The sequence below is a fragment of the Telmatherina bonti genome (genome assembly GCF_933228915.1).
Source record: "Telmatherina bonti genome assembly, chromosome: 1".
In the NCBI taxonomy this organism is placed as follows: domain Eukaryota; kingdom Metazoa; phylum Chordata; class Actinopteri; order Atheriniformes; family Telmatherinidae; genus Telmatherina; species Telmatherina bonti.
In genome coordinates this window covers 39824948-39846566 of record NC_136619.1, presented here as the reverse complement: position 1 = coordinate 39846566, position 21619 = coordinate 39824948, and the positions used below count along the sequence as shown (strand labels likewise).

Below are 21619 nucleotides of genomic sequence, written 5' to 3'. Positions count from 1 at the left end.
GGAGGGTTGTCTGAGCTGGAGACGGGTAAAACATCTCCTCTGGGTTGGAAAATATATCCTTCCCAAGTGGAAGGGTTGAAATGTCATGGAAAAATCACTTTGTTGGACATTTGTGTGTTCTGCTATTCAACTGTCAAGCCAACAGGCTGGTTAACACAACGTAGTCAGGTTAACCTTTTGGGGACCAAGGGTATTTTAGAGAAATAAACCTGACTTTTATTAGTTTAAATGCTAATAAACACCACCTTTCAATGCCCCATAATGTCCTATACCTTGTTTTTTTTTTTTTATTTTGAATTGAAATATGATAAACTGCTATGTAAATGAGGTTCCTTTGCTTGAAATAAAGAGTTTTATCATTTCGAAGCATGACTAAAGGTACTGAAGGGGACTGAAGCACCGCAGCTTTCCGCTGCACACACTGTATCTGTTACCAAGTTATACATCTGTTACGACGCCGTCGTGTCGTTCATGTTGAAATAAACTACTTGAGTAATGCAAATGTTTGTTTGAGCAGTTACGCATGGTATGCGTGCGTAAAAGCTGTTGTTTTCATCATTTATCGGCCTTGTAAATACAGAAGGCAGCTATCCGACTGCTGATGACGCCGATGCAGAGTGATTGACACCGTTTGGAGGCGTTTCCTGAGGCATCGTCGGTTCTGATTGGACAAACACGTGTCATGCGCCAAAGACAAAGGCTCTGATTGGAACACCTATTTTGACACAACACTGTATCACCTATGAATGGGCCACAGTGATGCCGGAACTACCGTCTGAAAGCCTGGAGTCTCCCGATTAAGAGGGGGAAAAAGTAAGTTTCTATCTTTTATGGTTTGAAAGTTATGCTCGAATAAACACAACATGGTCCCTGGCATCGCCGACGATGCCGGCGTCCCCAGAGGGTTAAGGGTTGGAATGTACACGTGGGCATCATGGCTGTTGGACACAAGAGCATGAACACGCGATCGGAGGTGAACATGTTGGTGGACAGCTACTACTAGTATCTTAAAGATTTTTTTTTTTAATCTCCGTTATCTTCGAAAAATGGCCCGTTGACGATTCCAGGCTCCAAGTGGAGCTTACTTCCCCTCGCAGTGACCTCCGCAGTCAGCCGTTTTCTGAGTACACAGATGTAGTAGAAGGTAGTGCTGTATGCTTGTGTACACAGCGTGTACATCCACACCCAGCTGGGATACGTCTAACTTTTTCTCTCTTTCTTTTCTTTAACAGAACTGGAAAACCATCGTCTTCGCTGATTTGTGAGAAGCTTACGAACCTGTTTCACACCAGTTAGCATTTGGCAGGTTTTTCTCTGGGAGTATATTTATAGAAACAACCCTGGTGTCCTTACCAGAGACAAGCCTCTCATCGTGGATGGGTGTAAAACTTTCTGAAAGGCGCTGCCGTGACCTGACCTTGTAATCCCACTCGAGCTACCCGCCTGTTCTCCTCTCCAGTCTCCTGTCCAGTAAACTTTGGAGCTTGTTACCTTGTTTTCTGCATCCCAGATTTCTGCCTCAGCCTTGACCTTTGGTTTGGTTTCAGCTCTCTGCCTTCACGTTGACGACCTTTGTCTGGCTTCGCTCACCTGTCTTGCTTTCCACTGAGTTTTTGCACTCCATCCTGTCTCCTGCCATTCCAGATTCAGTCACGTCCCTCAAACTTGCCTACCTTTCTGTAAACTGCACCTTTTTCAGAAATCATCACTCCAGACCTTGGAAATCAGAATGCATTCTTTATTTGTTGTAAAAAAGGAAACTTCTCAGTGTTTTGAGGTGTGTTTATGTCCAGACCAGCGAATTACTCCTTTTACAAACATGTCCATCATCTGAAAAGTAGAAAACATTTCAGACGAAAATAAAAATAATGACAGTATTATCTATTTAATCCATAAAAAGCCTCAATGTAAACATTTCTCCATTTCGATGACAGTTATATAAATGCAAATTATCATTTATGATTAAATCCAGAAGTTTAAGAAGTTAAATGTACGTTCTGCTTCTTGCAAAGTGCAACAAAAACTGAAATCTAACATTGGGGTCGGGGTCTTGTGAGGTTTTTCTTGTAGAGAAATGTAATTTTATCATAATTATTCTGATGTATGTAGAGAGTCTTGTAAGTACGCAGACATTGGGATGGGAAAGTTTGCCAACGTTACTGTGCTATAAATCTATAAATACAGTCAAAGCCTTCTGGAGAGGAAACTTCCTAAACACAGAGGCTGCTGTGAAAACTCTCCCCGACACCACTGAGTCACAGTCTGGTTCATGACCTGCAGGTGACAGAATATGAGCTGGTGTGATGCCTGGATTCAAACTGAGATTTCAGACATCTGTGGTAGGCTGACAAAGTAGCAGATGGAGGGAAAAAGGTCACATTTCCTTGAAAAAGAAAAGCTCTACATGAGAGCAAAAGCAGAGAGCTGACTGAGTTTGAAGTAATCAGAGTAGTTTTCAGTGACCGTATATTCCTAAAATCCTTGCCAAACAGTTCTGATATTGTTGGTTCTGCTGAAGATCAGACCCAGAATGAAGCAACGCAAATCCGTTCCATCCCAGCCAGGGATGAGTTTCCCTCCACTGCTTCACCTTCAAACAGGATAATGAACCCAAACACTCAGAGTTTAGACTGGAAAGACACTGCCATGTGTTTTATAACAGTTTGTCATGGATAACGTTTTTAGCATCCAAAAATAATCATTTGTAAGAAACACAATGATGCTGCAGCGTTGTGCATCTGGAAGTTCAGGGAACTGCTGCCTCCTGCTGGTGGAAACGCATCACTTCATGTTGGAAGTATTTTACTTTATTTATGGTTCCACAACCTTTGCCATGCATCCAGTATTTAAACATAAAAATGTGAATTTACGAATAGTTATTTGCTGAGCAAAAGGATGCTAAATGAATGATAATAATAATTTAAAAAAAAAATACTCATGAAAAAAAGATCCAGGTATTGATCCCAACTCTCTGGTAATTGGTCACTTATAAATGTGAGGTTGTCTTGTAAAAAGTAATACAACAATGTGAATATGATGCATGAAAAGACTTTGATAAACACAGCTTGTAAAACTTCCCTCCAGTTGGACATTTTTACCATTTTGTTGCCTCAATAACTGAAGAAGAATTGTTTGGCGATTTTCAGGACAACACCCAATAATCATAGTAAATCCTGGCTATTCTAAACTTTAGTGTGCAGGTATTAACGGTACTTGATTTAAGCTCTTTGCAGCTCAGCTTGTTTGTGATGAAATGTAATCATGCACTTCATTTTTAGATTTTTCCTTTTTTGGAAACTTTATGTAACTTTCTTCTTTCTAAAGTTGTAACTAAAGAAAAAAAAAACACAGAATTGAAAACTCAGTGGATGTTTTAGGGCCAGATTGTGCTTTTTCTTATTTCTATCTTGCTTTCAGTCTTTCGTAATGTGTATGAAAACCACTAACTGCTTGTTTCCTCTTTTTAAGAGGCACTTTGCAAAAAGCGCGTCAAGAAATACAGAAAGAAACATTTGGTTCCTGCATTATTCTAAATGTGAAATAATCAAGCTTTATGCAGACGAGTCCTTCCTGCTCTGAATGAGGTTTTGTTAAGTTCCCACACTGATGGAGAAATAACACAACAGAATATCAGACCCTGAGCTCATGATGGGGAATCGGTTCTGTCACATCCCATGACCGGTCCTGCGCTCCAGACGCTTCTCTGCATCCGTGTAGAGACAGATAAACTGCTGGAGAATAATGAGTCGTAACGTCTAAACTGCCGTTAGTTTTATTCTCCAGCCTTCTGAACAGTCATGGATCTGTTTCCATCCATCTGCCAGTGATCAGTTGTCAGAAACACGGTGGCAACAGCTGTGTTGAACGTCACAGGAGAGACTTCAGATGAAATCATGTAACTTCAGAGAGTTAATGTTTTATCTGATCTAGAAATTATTACAGTAATTCAACAAATGAAAACCTTTCTCTAAACAAGGTAAGACTAAGGTGACACGCAAATTAATGCTCATAATTCCACCAGTTGTTTTAATCAGTTAATAATGGCATAGATGCATATCTACCAGTTTCAGTGTCAGATGTCGGCGTTCGTCTCGTTACACCTGTCAATAATATTAAAATACTATTCATATAATGTTTATGCCGCCATTTTATTAGGGGATGGGTTAAAACCCGCGAGTCAAACTGTAACATACTGATCATTCATATGTTAATTATATCTATGCTGCTATTTTGCTTCTTTAATTATATATTATCTGTATATCTATATGGATTCATTGGCTTTGACTTGTGTGTGTGTGTAAAGTGCCCTGAGGTGACATTGTTGTGAAGTGGCGCTATGCAAATAAAGCTAAACTGAATTGCATTAATTACTAATTGACTAAAATATTCTACATCATTTATTTGACATCCACCTGCTAACATTAAAATGACCTGATAAAGTGATTATCAGTGACCACTCCTCTCTGTAAAAGCACATTTTTGTGAAGTTTGCTGGTTTTGAGCATTTATTTGTATAAACAGTGTCAAGGAGGAAAGACATCAGAAATAAGAAGCAACTGCAGTGTTGATCAGTCTGTGAAGGTTTTAAAAATACTTTCCATGCTATTTGGAAGTATTTCAGAGAGAAAGAAGTCAGTAAAGAAAGGTCAGACTGTGCAAAGCTCAGAAAAAAAAAGGATACGCAGGTACGCAGTAAATAAAGGAAGTGCACTCGCCATCATTCTACTGTCTCTTGTTTTGCTCAGCAGTAAATGCAAGTTGTTTTTGTTTCCTCATGTCTCCACGTGTTTCTTCATTCGTTCTTCAGAATTTTCTCCATTAAAAAGGAAACTTAAGAAGAAAAGCAAACACACTTTAACACCCACTAGTTTCCTAAGATGTTTGACCCACATGCAAAAATCAAGCAATCCTGGAGAATTAGAAAAGTTTTCTCTGTAATGATAGATATGAGAGGTGGAATGATGGATAAGATATCTGGAGAAGTGATGCTTTTCCTACTTGTTTGGAGTTGTAGGGAATCTGGGTGGTGTCAGGTGATCCGGGAAGACTGGTGTTGATAGTAGGAGCACGTGAGGGTTTTTCTGTTGGAGGGCGGACAGATCTCCAGATCCGGAGGACTGCCAGTGAAAGAAGTTTCCAAGTTGCTTGTTATTGTAGAGATGATTGCTGGAGATGAATACAGCAGGGAGAAATCACGGAGAGCTCAGAGGAATCCAAGATGTTGGAAAAAATAAAGATTTTAAGGTTTTACAAGAATGCGAGAAAACACTGGAGGGGTCAGGTTTTACCACGAGGCTCAACGTTCAAGCGAGGAAGGATCGGCAGTCAGCTCCAGATATGATGCTGGGGAGTTGATCACAAATCCTCCTCAGGTGTTCAGACCTGCACACCTGTGGGAAAATCACCCTCCAGAAAGGATCCTCTAGTGGAACCTGAAAAATACCTCCTAGAAAACAACCCAGATCCGTGACGATATCTTTGTGAAGTGTTGAACTTCGCAACGTGCTTCTTCCATCTGCGGCGCTTACTGAGAAGCTCGTGTCACTAAGCAGTTTCATCAAAAACTAAAACAGCTCATAACTTTTGCAAATGTGTTCAAATCAAGCCATTTATTTACAGAATATGAACTTCAAATCATCAACAGAATGACCAAAGTCAGAGCGAGATAAACCCAGTCCTGGCGCCAGGATCGAGTAGCTGGTTGCTCCGTTTATCAGCTCTCTATAAGAGGACAAGTTTAATTTTTCTAATACAACAGCCGGCCCAGTCAATGTAGATTAGATATAGAATATAAAAGCAAAAAAGTATTTTCCTTTTTTCTAAAGCACTCTGAACTGTCTTGTACATGAAAAATGTGCAATAATAATATTTTAAAGAGCTAAATATTCTGGCTGAAATTCAGCTGAAACACCTTTTAAATAAAAAAAAGAGCATTTTATTGATTAAAAGCAAAGTCAGTCTGGTAGTTTCAACCAATAATTAGACTATAATTAAATAACAGACTGTCTGAGAGAGAGAGCAATTAATCACACACCTAAACAGAGATGTTACAGGAAACTCAATCAGCACCACATTTAACACAGAACAGCACAAACACTCAACACAGAGGCTTTCATAAAGATCCGGCTTCTATGTCCATGCCAGAGGAGAATCATGGAGGAACGATCGGTAACCTGCACGGCTCCTTTAAATGAGCTCATGGAGAGAAAAGCCTCTTGAGCTCAATCACACTGATTCTGGTTTGTTTTGTCCCCCTTAATCCAGCTGCAAACGATGAGGAACCTCTCGTTACTGCAGCGGTTGGTGGCTTCCCAACCTGATAGCTTTTTTAGCGTGACACCTGACATGTTCTTTCTGTATAAAATCAAACTTTATTTTAAGCACTTTTTATGCATAACAGCAGCACAAAGCGCAGCTTTTGCATCTTAAAAACACAAGCTACCCAAGTTCATCACATAAGCAAGCAAAGCGCAGACATACACAACTCAACAGGCACATATGGGTTTAAAACATGGGGACAAAAGGCCAGTACTCATAATATAACAGCAGATCGATAAATAAAAAGGCCCAAGAACATTAGAACGTTTAAAAACTTCAGAAAGTACCTTAAAATCAACCTCAAAATGATCAGGTTTAATAAAGTAGAACTGTAATAATGTAGAACTGGTTTAATGAAGCCTTTCTGATGCCTGTTTTCCAGAGGAATCAGGCTGTTTACTTCACTAAAGCTAGCTGACAACTTTGAGCCAAATAACACTAAAATGATGGATTATGTTCTTTACATTATCCATCATTTGCATATTTTAATGTTTGCATGTCTGTATATTTAATCTAAATCAAGTTTTCTGAGCACTTAAAAGCCACAGACAGGCACCACTTTTATGTATGATGATTTAGTACCTAATTCTCCTTTTTATTTGTGATATTAAGTTTGAAAGTTATTGTTTTGGAGACTGATGGGGGTTGTCAACGTCATTCACACATTTCCTATTGAACTTGTGCAACATTAATACAGTGATGTCATCCAGTTAATGCAGACGCTAAACCCTGAGTGATATGTGAAGCAAAAACACCAAAACGTCCGACAGAGGGGACTTTTCACTTTCCCCCAGTTCTCTTACTGGAAACCAGTTATTATTTAAGGCCTTCAAAAGATAAAAAAGTTTGATCTCATGGAAGTAAAATGTATCCCACTGTTCATTCATGTGTTTGACGTATCTAACACACTGATTCGCTGCGTTGAGCCCTTCAGAAGTGGTCTTTAGCAGTAAAGTTTCTTTGACGCTTGATATAAAGAAATGAAGGGTGGCCTAATACTTGTGGTTGGTGCTGAAATTTCCTTCCTCTAAAACGTTCACTGGTCCAGTATCAGAAACAACGGATTGGCCCACAAGCTGCAGGAGTCGTTTATAAGGACAGGAGAGCTGAGCATCAGCTGCATCCAGACTCAGACTCTCATCTCTGAAGTTTAACGTCAGACGACCATCATCATGACTCCAGCTGTGCTCTTCCTCCTCCTCATCCTCTCAGTGACGGACGTTTCTCTGGTACGTTTACCTCTGAACATCATTTGTATCCTGCTGACGTAAGGTTGGCAGGAACTAGGTTTAATAAAAAAAAACTTCTGATTGTGTGGAAGATAAAAATTTCAGCTAATCATCTAAGAGTTCAGAAGATTTTAGAGCTTTGATAAACATGAACATGAAGTACTTCTGCTAATATTTAAAGAATCATCTGAAAAATACAGTTTAGTGAAGTCCTGAAATGTGTTCTTGTGTTGCAGGGAGCACCGATCGAAAACGAGGACGAAACAGGTGAAATAAATCAATTATTTCCATACGTACCTGACATGTGACACAATGTAAACTTCTATTTGTATCTCTGAAACCATCCCGAGACCCAAAAATGGAGACGCAACACCCAAACTTTGGAACTTTTAAGCTGCCATCAGGTGTATTAAAAAGAAATCCAATAATCCAAAATATTATTTCAATAAAAACTCTCAGCAACCACTTGCTTGGCTTTATTCTTTGTAGACATTGAATATTTATTTAAAAAAAAAAAAAAAAGGTCTCCTTTAGTCTAAATTCACTAAAAGATCGGTAACAGTGTCTGTTTTTAGAAGTTTGATAATCTGACATCTGTGTTTGAGGCACATTAATTAGACGTGCACCTCTGATACTGTTTTTATATTCACTGGGGACATTTGTTGTGCTGCAGGCACACCGGAGCTGCTGGACGACATCGCTTTGCCCGACACTTCCAGCAGGAACGCGGACCCATGCACCGCCACAGGCTGCAAGTGGCCTAAAACTGGCCGCTACGTCTACGTGCCCTACTTCATCTCCTCTAACTTCAGTAAGCAGCTGCAACTTTGATATTTAGTCAAGGAAAACCACCAAAGTCACAATTCTCTCTTTTGTTTTTAAGTAAGATGTACAAGGCTTTTAACTAAGTGGTGAAATTTGCAGCTTCTACAGAGCGCGACATCATCCTGAAAGGCCTGAAGAGCTTCAGCCAGTCCACCTGCATTCGCCTCGTCCCGAGGAAAGCAAATCAAGAGCATTACCTCCACTTTGAGTCCAAAGAAGGGTAAGAACACACACACAAGTGCAAACAACACAACACTATGATTAATTCTCCTTATTAAAATACATTTTAAATAATTGCTGCTACTACTGTAATTTTTAATCAGATTATTATGCACAAAATAATTTGTAATAATTTCAGGAGCTCAGGTGTAGAAAAATCTGGATATCAAATGTAAAACTCTGGTTACTGTGTGTGTGTCAGGTGTTGGTCCTACGTGGGTCGTCAAGACAAGAAACAATACATCTCTCTGGAAAAGAACCGCTGTGTGAAGCACCGCACGGTGCAGCATGAGGTTCTTCACGCTCTGGGCTTCAAACATGAGATCAGCCGCTCCGACAGAGACAGTTACGTCAAGATTCTCTTCGACAACATTAAGTCAGGTCAGCTCACACACTCAATGCTTCGGCGTGTTGTCTGCCAGTCATCCAGGTAGACAAGCAGCTCAGGAAACAGGTGTGTCCCACGCTTTCCCGCCTGTTGCTGAATGTTGTTTCCGGTTTCGATGCAGGAAAGAGCAAAAATTTTGAAAAAGTGCAGACAAACAACTTGAAGACTCCTTACGACTTCACGTCTGTCATGCAGTACAGCAAGTAAGTGTGTGAGTGTGTACAGGGGAACGTTGGGGGGGGGGGGGGTGTTGTGATTGGTTATCATTTTCTTCCTGCTTCGTTAACATTCCCATAAAATCAGAAGGATTCAGCCTGAACTGAACTGCAACTCAACAATAAAAGAATGAAATAAAGATTTTTAATAAATCAATGAGTGATATTTATCCTGTTATGACGCACTGTGAACATTGATATATCATGTAAGTATCGGTAACTTCCTCAGAAATAACGATGCTAAATGCAAGAAAGCTTTTGATCGAAAGGAAAAATAAGTTTAAGACAAAATGCTGGTTATAATTTACACAAAAAATCTTTATATTAATCAAATTTATAGAGTAAACCAAATTGTAATTAGAAACAACATTTTTATCTTGTTCCTTGACACCTTTTATAGATTTGCAAGCAGATGAGAGAAACAGATACAGTGATTCAAAAAGAAAACAATCCTTATTGGCTGGAAGATGGTGATATGATCCCGATCAGTTTGGCCAAATACTTGTTGCTTTTTTAAATGTTGGATAATTTAGAAATGACATCGCCTGGCTGAGTTTAGACAGACATTTTGTTATTTAAATACATTTGAAAAAAAAAAAGAAACAGCTGTCAGAAGTTACATAAAGAAAAACAATAGAAATAGAAGTGATGGAAAAAAAACACTTTACAATTGGGGCTAAAAATTTTTGCATCATTTACATATATATATATTTATATAAAATATATAATATACTGCTCAAAAGAATAAAGGGACCACTGAAGTAAGACGTTGTAGATCTGAATGAATGAAATATTTTCATTAAATACTTTGTTTTTTTCTGTAGCAAGAGGAGAAATATATGGCTCTCACTCGTCGTTCGCGACAATGCCACCATGGGAAATTCACCCCGGGAATAATTTAAAACAAGGCCCTCAAGTTCATTTACTAAAAAATGCAGGAGACTTGTTCCAATTTTAAGAAGTTTTATTTGACAATTAAAATACTTTACTGCGATGGACTGGCGAGCTGTCCAGGGTGTACCCTGCCTGTCGCCCAAAGCCGGCTGGGATAGGCTCCAGCTTCCCCGCGACCCTGAATTGGAATAAGCGGTTCGGAAAATGAATGAATGAATGAATAAAATACTTTAAGAAAAGACTAAAATGGAGCAACAGTTAAAACTTGCAGGCAAAGCTGTGGAGAAAGGGCGGTTAAAACCAGGGGCACTTCTCAGACAAACTAAAAAAAAAAAAAAAAATCACCCCACAACACAAGGACAATTCACCATCATGCACACAGACACACAGTGCCACCCCAACCGCAAGGTGCAGAAGACAACAACAGGTCACCACCTGGCGGATCTGACCGCTACCATCAGCTTTCAGCTGCTGAAAAGAAAGATACAATATAAAAAGCTTCACAACTATACTGACACTGAGATCAACGGCGGATTAAAAGCCTCCCTCGGTGGCGAGTCAAAAAGAGAAATTAAAATGTTCTAAAAAGTAAAAAAAAAAAAACCACATTAACAAAGTTGGCTTCCCCACAAAACAGTAAAGCAAGGGAAAGAATCGTCCTCACGACTGGACAGCACAGACAATGCACTAGTTAGTTTCCTCCACACAGACGTCAGCCTGCGGATTCCTCTTCATTCAGTCCCAAGTGTAAAAAACAGAGGCAAAGCAGCAGCTGTGTTCCAGCGGCCCACCTCACCAGCCACAGCACAGGAACTTGCTTTCCAGGCTATGATCAGCCAGGCCTTCAGTCCCTGTGATGCATGGAGCGACAGGTCAGCCACACAGAGTAATAAAATAAAATACTCTAGCAATCCCTTACTGATCCGACATTTTCCCCAGCCACCCAGAGAGCAGAGCAGAAAGCTTGATGCTTTTTCCCACGATGAATGGACCTAATAACACACCCACTTAATCATCGCTCAGACCTGATCATCAATAGGGAAATTCAGACCAGCAATGAACTGATCAGCAGGGGTGAAGGAGACCCACAAAGGGATTTATCTGCAGGAGCGAGGTCAGCCAGCAGAAGTGTGCACTCAGGTGTGTTCAGCATGGCACTGCTGTGTGAGGCACGGCCTTTATACCACAATAGATCATCCAGGTGCAAATCACAGGCTGATCACCTGAGACTCTCTCTCTCACCACATTTCCAGAGTTGAACGTGCTGACAACAAAATCACACAAAAATAATCACTGAAAATCAAATGTATCAACCCATGGAGGTCTGGATTTGGAGTTATACTCTAAATGAAAGTGGAAAAACACACTACAGGCTGATCCAACTTTGATCTAATGTCCTTTAAACAAGTCAAAATGAGGCTCAGTAGTGTGTGTGGCCTCCACGTGCCTGTATGACCTCCCTACAACGCCTGGGCATGCTCCTGATGAGGCGGCGGATGTTCTCCTCCTCCTTCTCCTCCCAGACCTGGACTAAAGCATCCAGCAACTCCTGGACAGTCTGTGGTGCAACTTGGCGTTGGTGGATGGAGCGAGACATGATGTCCCAGATGTTCTCAGCTGGATTCAGGTCTGGGGAACGGGCGGGCCGGTCCATAACATCAATGCCTTGGTGTTGCAGGAACTGCTGACACACTCCAGACACATGAGGTCTAGCACTGTCTTGCATTAGGAGGAACCCAGGGCCAACCGCACCAGCATATGGTCCCACAAGGGGTCTGAGGATCTCATCTCGGTACCTAATGGCAGTCGGCGTCTCCAGACTCTGTCACGTCTGTCACATGTGTTCCTGCTTTCATCTGTGAAGAGCACAGGGCGCCAGTGGTGAATCTGCCAATCTTGGTGTTCTCTGGCAAATGCCAAACGTCCTGCACGGTGTTGGGCTGTAAGCACAACCCCCACCTGTGGACGTCGGGCCCTCATACCACCCTCATGGAGTCCGTTTCTGACTGTTGGAGCAGACACATGCACATTTGTGGCCTGCTGGAGCTCATTCTGCAGGGCTCTGGCAGTGCTCCTCCTGTTCCTCCTTGCACAAAGAAGGAGGTAGCGGTCTTACTGCTGGGTTGTTGCCCTCCTACGGCCTCCTCCACGTCTCCTGATGTACTGGCCTGTCTCCTGGTAGCGCCTCCATGCTCTGGACACTACGCTGACAGACACAGCAAACCTTCTTGCCACAGCTGGCATCGATGTGCCATCCTGGATGAGCTGCACTACCTGAGCCACTTGTGTGGGTTGTAGACTCCGTCTCATGCTACCACTAGAGTGAAAGCACCGCCAGCAGTCAAAAGTGACCAAAACATCAGCCAGAAATTTGGGCTTGTCCTGCTTCCTTTTAGCCCTCCTTATTCCCTCTTAGCTGTCTATTATTATTATTATTATTATAATTATTATATTTATTTCTCATTCTTCTTTATTTACTCTCCCTTCTGTTGTTCCTCTGGTCCTGTCCAACAGTTACTTGGCAATACACAGAAAATAATAATGATAATTAAGTTCTTAACGCACATCCTCTGACGCACCTGAACACATCATTCATTCATTTTCCAAACCGCTTAGTCCGATTAAGGGTTGTGGGAAAGTTGGAGTCTATCCCAGCAATCATTGGGCGAGAGGCAGGTACACCTGGTCAGGTCGTCAGTCCATCACAGCTGAACACATTATAAGTCATGTAAACTGGTTTCCTTGGGTGCTTCAAGTCTCTCAGCATCACACACCCTCCACCAGGACACCCAGCTAGTTGATTAGACCGCAGCGTGTGCAGGAGGCCTCCTCTGGTTTACATAGATCCAGAGTCATCTCAAAGTCTTATCTGCTGCTTCAGTGATCTCCTTCATGCTTCTGCTTCCTGTTGGTCCTGTAATTCCCAGCTGAGAGCTCTGTGGAGCAACCAAGCAGCAACCTCTGACAGTTAAGCCTATGCGGAAGAGCCAAAACCTGCAGTTCCCCCCTCATCCACTAGGGGCAAAAAAACCCCCCAGCAAATCCCCAAAGACTCCCATGTTAAAACGACCAACTTCACAGCAGAAATAAACATGTTTACAGCAGAAATAAACATGTTTACAGCAAAACTAAACATGTTTACAGCAGAAATAAGCATGTTTACAGCATAAATAAACATGTTTACAGCAAAACTAAACATGTTTACAGCCTGGTTCAAAAGGCTCATTTTAATTGTGGGGGGAACTCGTCTGTTCAGAACTAATTTCATCTTGAAATTTGGCATATTTAAGGGCGTGTCCTTTTGATTGACAGGTACCTGATATCCCGCTGCAAGAAGGCAGAAAGTGGAATAACTGTGGTTTTTAGCTTTAGCCCGCTTACTTCCATTAGCTTGTTAGCTCTTGTTAGCTCGGATAGCTGTTAGCTACAGGCAGCTCGGTGTTTGTTAGATATCAATCATCCACCATGACGCTCAAAGCGCCCCTCTCAGCTCCACCTCTTTGCCCATTTCTGTATTTTCCGGGAGCAACGACATGCATGACACTGCCAAGATGGCAATCGTAGGAACCGCCCAATGAGCTTCAATTCAGCTCTAAAGAAACCTACAGGAGGTTCCGTCCATCTTTCATATACAGTTTATGGGAGCAAGGGACCCACAAATCCACCACAGCAGGGGGCCCAAGTGCGGTCCTCAAAAGCTACTATTGTGCAACTTCTAGATTCATCCCTTCTCTCACACAAATGAACGGCTTGTCATGCGTCTGCAGAGCAGGATGACATGTGGAGGAGGGAATGCCGCTATTTCATTCAGATGCATCTAAAAGCTGCAGGACTGTAGGAGGATCAGACCTTTCCATTGCTGCTGTCTTCTGTCTCATTTTACTCTCTTGATCCTTCCCCAAGCAAGCCTCCAACAGCACTGTCAGCCCCATGGAGAATAATATTTAGGATTCATGGAGAGTCTCATACCTGAAAGGCTCCTGTTGGAAAAGATAACTTGTTCAGCATAACACAGCAACCAGGCCATCATGTCATGATACTAACAGAGCGGTTAAAGATAATAAAAACAAAATAAACTAAACAATGTACTTATGACCGATGCAATAAAACGTAAAGCTGCTATTTCTGGAATTATTACAGTGCTTAATGCAACCATGTAAGTGGTTTACTGCTTATTAGCTGGAAGGGAACATATTGCTGTTTTTCTTGGTGAATCAGGATGGTGAGGATCATGTTCAATAAAGTTCTTTTTAAAGCAAATTCAAGCTGCGCTGTAAGTGAAAAACTCTGTAAACTCCAAGTAGATTTATGTGTTGATGCATTTCTGCATCTGTTTCTTCATGTTTTCTTTAGAATTGTCTCCAAAAAAAGGAAGCTGCACTTCAGAAGAAAAATACTCAGAAATAAATACAAAAAAAGGAAGAAAAACACATTTGTGACTTCAAATGTCCGACACAGAATGGTTTATATACTAAAGAACATATCGACTGGCTGTAAGATCAATACTTTGTGTGGAATTAGAATATGTGCAGCACTGATGTGAATGCTTGAGATACACAAAGTATGAAGGATAAAAAACAGATGATTAATGGGTCAGTCTGCGAGTTTGAGGTTTGTATTACCTGCTTTAAATGTCATATCTGTGATGTAGTTGCAAAAACTATACCAGCTTCAACATTTACTGGCCTCCCAGATACGGCAGACACAGATACAATAAAGTTTCATTTAAACTTTGACCATAGTCAAATGCATTCCTGGGGCCAGAGCGGGCGACGTTGAATCGTATTTGAAACTGCTGGCTAAGGCTAAACGTAAATACCGTAAGATTGTAATTCACGTCGGCGGTAACGACACCCGGTTACGCCAATCGGAGGTCACTAAAATTAATGTTGCTTCGGTGTGTAACTTTGCCAAGAGCATGTCGGACTCCGTAGTTTTCTCTGGTCCCTTGCCAAATTTAATCAGCGATGACATGTTTAGCCGCATGTCATCCTTCAACCGCTGGTTGTCTAGGTGGTGTCCCGATAACAACGTGGGTTTTATAGATAATTGGAGCGCTTTTTGGGGAAAGCCTGGTCTTATTAGGAGAGATGGCATCCATCCCACGTTGGATGGAGCCACTCTCTTATCTAGCAATATGGACTCTTTTATTAGTCAGCTAAATTGACAACTCAGGGTTGGGACCAGGAGGCAGAATTGTAGTCCTACACACTTTTCTGCAGCTTCCCACCTGCCGCCGCCCACCCAAAACCCCATTCCGACCTTATACAACTTCCCGGCAGTAAGAATTAAACAACACAAAAACACTTCTGGGGTTAATCGTGAAAACCGCATAAAAATAAAAACAATGGATCTAATAAAATCTGAAAATAAGACAATAAAGTGTGGCTTACTGAATATTAGATCCCTCCCAAATAAGTCTTTATTAGTCAATGACTTGATAGGTGATCACCACATTGATTTATTCTGTCTTACGGAAACCTGGTTACAGCAAGAGGATTATGTTAGTATTAATGAAGCTACGCCAGCTAACTATTTAAACTTTCACATTCCTAGAACGACAGACAGAGGAGGAGGTGTTGCAGCTATCTTTAAGTCAGAATTTTTAATTAATCCTAAGCACAAAACTAACTATAAATCCTTTGAATTCCTGACATTAAATTTATCTCATCCAAAATGGAATCCAGAGAAACCGCTCCTTTTAGCATTAGTGTATCGCCCACCTGGACCTTACTCCGAGTTTCTGACCGAATTCTTTGATCTCTTGTCTGACTACTGATAAGGTCATTGTACTAGGTGATTTTAATATTCATGTTGACGTTGAAAATGATAGTTTAAACATTTCCTTTAGCTCTATTCTAAACTCAATTGGGTTTTCACAAAATGTCAATGGAGCCACTCACTCTCATGGTCACACTCTTGATCTTGTTCTAACATATGGTATTGAGACTGATAAGCTCAAAGTATTTCCTCAAAACCCTGTCTTGTCCGATCACTTCTTATTAACCTTTGAATTCACTTCATTTGATTACTCACTGACCAAAAATAAATTCTACTATAGTAGATGTTTATCAGACAATAATATTACAAAATTTAAACAATCAATTGAATCAATTTTTTCACATCTACCATGTGTTAGCATGACTGAGAGTCCCCCTTTAAGCCTTACTCCTGCTCAGATTGATCAACATGCTGATACTATAACAGCTTCAATGCGTACAACCTTGGATAATGTTGCTCCCCTAAAGAAGAAGAAATTAGGTAAGATTATGAAGGCTCCCTGGTTTAATTCCCAGCTTCGAGCTCTAAAACAGGCGTCAAGGCATTTGGAAAACAGATGGCGTTCATCAGGACTAGAGGAGTCTCACTTAACCTGGAAAGAAAGTTTAATTGTATACAAAAAAGCCTTACGTACGGCAAGAACAGCTTATTATTCATCATTGATAGAGGAAAACAAAAACAACCCTCGGTTTCTTTTCAGCACTGTAGCCAGGCTTACTAGGAGCCGGAGCGCTGTGGAGCCATGTATTCCTTTCTCACTTAGCTGTGATGATTTCATGTATTTTTTCAGGAATAAAATTGACACTATTAGAGATCAAATTCACAATACTCTTCCTTCTACCTATAATGTTGAGCCTGTTGTGGTCTCCGAAGCATCCTTAGAACCAGGATCTGACTTGTGTCTAAATAGTTTCTGTCCTGTCCAACCCTCTGAATTAACTAAAATAATAGCTTCATCTAAACCATCCACCTGTATCTTAGACCCTCTCTCAACGAGCCTCTTTAAGGACATTTTCCCTTTAATTAATACATCACTACTAAATCTTATCAATATGTCTTTAGTGACAGGATATGTACCACAATCATTTAAAACTGCTGTAATCAAGCCTTTACTTAAAAAGCAATCTCTGGATCCAGAGGTGATAGCAAATTATAGACCTATATCTAACCTCCCGTTTATGTCCAAAATTCTGGAGAAAATAGTTTCCGCTCAGCTACATGCCCACCTGAGCAGAAATAATTTATGCGAGGAGTTTCAGTCAGGATTTAGAGCTCATCATAGCACTGAGACGGCATTCGTGAAAGTTACTAATGACCTTCTTATGGCCTCAGACAAAGGACTTCTGTCCGTACTTATCTTGCTTGATCTTAGTGCTGCATTTGATACAGTCGATCATAACATTCTGTTACAAAGACTAGAACAGGTGATTGGAATTACAGGTACAGCGTTAAGCTGGTTTAAATCATATTTATCTGATAGACTTCAGTTTGTTCATGTAAATGACAAGTCCTCCTCCCAAACTACAGTAAGTCATGGAGTTCCTCAAGGTTCTGTACTTGGACCAATACTCTTCACGCTATATATGCTCCCTTTAGGCAAAATTATTAGACAGCATGGAATAAACTTTCATTGTTATGCAGATGATACTCAACTATACTTATCCTTTAAACCAGATGAAACAAATCAGCCCAATAGGCTACAAAATTGTCTCATAGACATAAAGACTTGGATGTCTAGAAATTTTCTCCTCTTAAACTCAAATAAGACTGAAGTAATTCTCGTTGGATCTGAAAAACTCAGAGCTAAATTTTCCGGTTTTGTAATGAACCTGGATGGCATTACTTTAGCTTCCAGTGCTACAGTGAGAAACCTTGGAGTAATATTTGACCCTGACCTGTCCTTTGGTCCACATATAACAGCCTTCTTTCATTTACGTAATATAGCCAAAATTAGGGACATTCTGTCTCAGAGTGATGCAGAAAAACTGGTTCAGGCTTTTGTTACTTCGAGACCAGATTACTGTAACTCTCTATTACTGGGCTGTCCTAAATATGCCCTGAAAAGCCTTCAGCTGATCCAGAATTCTGCAGCCAGAGTCCTGACCAGAACCAGCATGAGAGATCATATTTCTCCAGTTTTAGCCTCTCTTCATTGGCTGCCTGTTGAATCTAGAATATAATTTAAAATCCTTCTCCTTACATATAAAGCCCTCCACAGCCAGACACCACTATATATCAAAGACCTCATTGTTCCTTATATACCAAGCAGAGTACTTCGTTCGCAGACTGCAGGCTTACTTGTGGTTCCTAGAGTCTCAAAGAGCCGAGCAGGAGGCAGAGCCTTTGGTTATCAGGCCCCTCTCTTATGGAATAAGCTCCCAGTTAGTGTTAGCGAAGCAGACACCCTCCCCACCTTTAAGACTAGGCTGAAGACTTATCTTTTTGATAAGTTCTATAGCTAGGGATGGTTAGCATCCCTTAATTATGCTGCTATAGGTTTAGACTGCTGAGGGACATTTCCTGATACACTGAGCTTCTTTCTTTTTCTCTTTATCTCTTTCTTTTACCCCTCCCCCATAACAGTGTTGCATCATTAACATGTATGTCTCCTGTCTCAGCAGGTCTCCCTGGCCGGGAGTAGCAGTTCCTGTTGTCTGTTGTCTTTCTGTCCTCTTCCCCCCACACAGCAGAGGCAGATGGCTGCCTGTCCTGAGCCGGGTTCTGCCGGAGGTTTCCTTCCTGTTAAAAGGGAGTTTTTTCCTTCCCACTGTCGCCAGTGTGCTTGCTCAGGATGGGAGATTGAGTTGGACTCAACTCAATCTGTTGGTTTCCTTATATAGGCTATTATGAATTGGCCTTCATTATGTTTTCCCCTCTGTCTGTAAAGCGTCTTGAGATGGCATTGCCGTGATTTGACGCTATATAAATAAAGTTGAATTGAATTAATAAAGTTTGATGCTCTTCTATTTTATTCTTACTGCCTTACGGTCTGTTTACAGAGTTATACTCCCTCTCAAAGGTCACATTTTTAATGCATACATTTGGTGCGTATGCATATAACAACGAAGGTGGCCAGAGGAGTTTATTTGCATTATATTTTCCCACTGAATGGCTTGCAGACAAGAGGAGAGATTGCCAAAGGTTATTCTAATTAGCCTAAGAAAGAGTCTGAAACATGTTCAAACTAAACTTTGTTTGCCATGCCTGCCACTTTTAAATGTAGTAAACATGGCGGGTGCCAGTGTTTACCTTGACATTTCCTGATAATAAGCCTGATGCAGCCACTTACTCTCAACTCTTCTCTCGCAGACTGCCAGTAGTCAATGTCTGTGGAGTCATCAAACCGCCAACCATAGTCAAAATGTCATCTTTTCCTCATTTATAAGGCTGTGCTGGTAAAACTGGCTGCGGGCCCTAAGCTTCAGTTTGGTTCTGTAAACTGGTCATAAATGTTACATGTCTGTATGTCAAACCTTGGACGAGCTGGCTTGAACCTTGAATTTCCTGTCGGGGATGAATAAAGTATCTTTGATTTGATTTGATAACCGGTGCCAGGGGATACGTTCCAGTTTGCAGCCAACTGCAGAAATCCAGGCTGTTTGCTGGTGTTTCTTTGTGAAAAACCAATGAAAATGTATTTACGTAACTTCCATCTTCTTCAACTAAAACAGTCAAAAATGCAACAGCTCTCTGGCATTGTTCAAATTTTCCTGGGAATGACAACTCTGTGGCCTTTTCAATGGACATCCAAGCTTTTCAATCATTACGAGTATGCACGAGTGGCATATACATTCATTCATTCATTCATTTTCTGAACCGCTTATTCCAATTCAGGGTCGCGGGGAAGCTGGAGTCTATCCCAGCTGGCTTTGGGCGACAGGCAGGGTACACCCTGGACAGCTCGCCAGTCCATCGCAGGTGGCATATACATATATTACAAAATCATCTATTGGTTCTTATTGTTATTTTCATGTCTTTGAAGGTACGCCTTCTCCAAAAATGGGCAGCCAACCATTGTTGCCAAGTGTGATCCTAATCTTGACTTTGGACACGCCAAGCAAATGAGCATCAACGACATCACTCGTGTCAACAGGCTGTACAACTGCTGTTCCAGGAAAACACCATGTAAAATCTGAAACTGGTAAACTGGTGGCGTTACTGCAGACTTGTGATGAGATTTCAGTGATTTTATTTCTCAACCAGAGCATAAAAACAGGATCAGCTTGTAGATTCAGTGATGAGTGTATTACATCTCTTCCTGTATAACCATGTACTGGCTGCTATTTCTAAGCTGTTAAGCAGCTGTTGCATCATTGTATGTATGTGCTTGTTTCTTTTTACTTTAAATTGGGATGACTGGTTTACCCAGTGCTTGCAATGTTGTTCAGTTGAAAGGAAAAAAACTCAACATTGAAAATGTTTAAATTCAGAAAAATCAAAAGGTGAAATCTTTTCTGAAATCTTTTCTGCTACACTATGTGCCTTATCTGTTCCTGCATCTGTATGAGCTTCTTCACATATTAAAATCTATTTGCAAAGACAAATCTGTCTTTATTTAAAAAATTAGAAAAATAACAATCCCACAAAACATTATTTGATTTAAACATTTAAATGTTCATAAAAATGCTGCTAAAAGCATGTAAAAAGAAAAACCATATTTTAAAAGTAAAAATACTTTTCAAATCAAATTGTTCCAATAAATTTAAGCAAAGCAATAGAATATTTCAGGTTTCATGTCTTTAGATTGCAAAGTATCAGCTGAGCAGTTCATTCACGTGCATGTGCACCCTCATCTGCAACAAGGCAATGAAAGCAGACAATAAAGTCTGAAAATTAGTAAACCAAACTCATTTACTTAAACATAATTTCACTTCGGCGTAACAAGTTTTACAAGTTAAATTACATTTTGAATTGTATGGCTCTATTGTCGGTCCTATAAAGAAGTCAAACTCATGAAATACAAAGTGATTCCAGAGGAAATTCTAATGTCGCGTTATTGTTAAAATAAATGAAATTCAGGTAATAATACTTTGATGTATTTCTGGGAGTCCGAATTCAGTCTGAATGTTTTTCTCGTTGCTTTATAAAACCTTCTAATGTTGCTACACTTGTCCTATGCGCCTCTGTGTGCAATAACCATACGCTCCAGTTATCAGCGATGTGGCTCGCGTGTGCAAACACCACATGAGAACTTAGTACAACATGGCCGCTTTATAGATTCTTTTCAGTTCATTTTATTTACCTTTACAAATACCTTTTCAAAGGTTTCGAAGAGTTTTTTTTTTTTTAAATCTCACAATAGTGAAAGGAACGTATTAATGTTAATAATCATAATTCTTTATAATCAATCATTTTATTGGGATGAAATTCATTTTTATCTTAAAGACACAAAGTTTTTTTTTTTGTGCTAATTACAAAAATAGCTTATTTTTCCACGTTTTTAACTACGTTTAACTACATCCTATTGGCAGCTTTGTATCCTTATTGTATTTTATATTGTTTACTTTTTTCTTTTGTATTTTGCTGACACTTTTTTTGACTTTTTAATATGTACTATTGCATGCTCCTAGTACTTCTTATCTTAGCGAGTCTTCTTCTACTCCTAAGCATTTCATTGCATTGTTGACTTTGGATTGAACCTGCATATGACAACGAAATAATCTTGACATTTTTTCAGCTTTATTTAAACAACAGTTTCATCCCATTAACGTTGAAATGGACACGCTTTACTTTTCTCACCTGCCTGAAAG

General features: G+C 40.3%; 1 protein-coding gene across 1 annotated transcript; it reads left to right on the top strand.

The window, feature by feature from the left end:
- Positions 1–934: 934 nt before the first annotated feature.
- LOC306774655 (low choriolytic enzyme-like) lies at positions 935–20005 on the top strand (the record flags this gene model as incomplete). The annotated part of the gene is made up of 8 exons (XM_079264797.1): positions 935–981; positions 1068–1152; positions 7784–7814; positions 8221–8358; positions 8472–8592; positions 8794–8972; positions 9101–9182; positions 19852–20005. The coding sequence occupies 8 exons, from the start codon at positions 935–937 to the stop codon at positions 20003–20005; spliced, it is 837 nt and encodes a 278-aa protein (XP_079120923.1).
- Positions 20006–21619: the final 1614 nt, after the last annotated feature.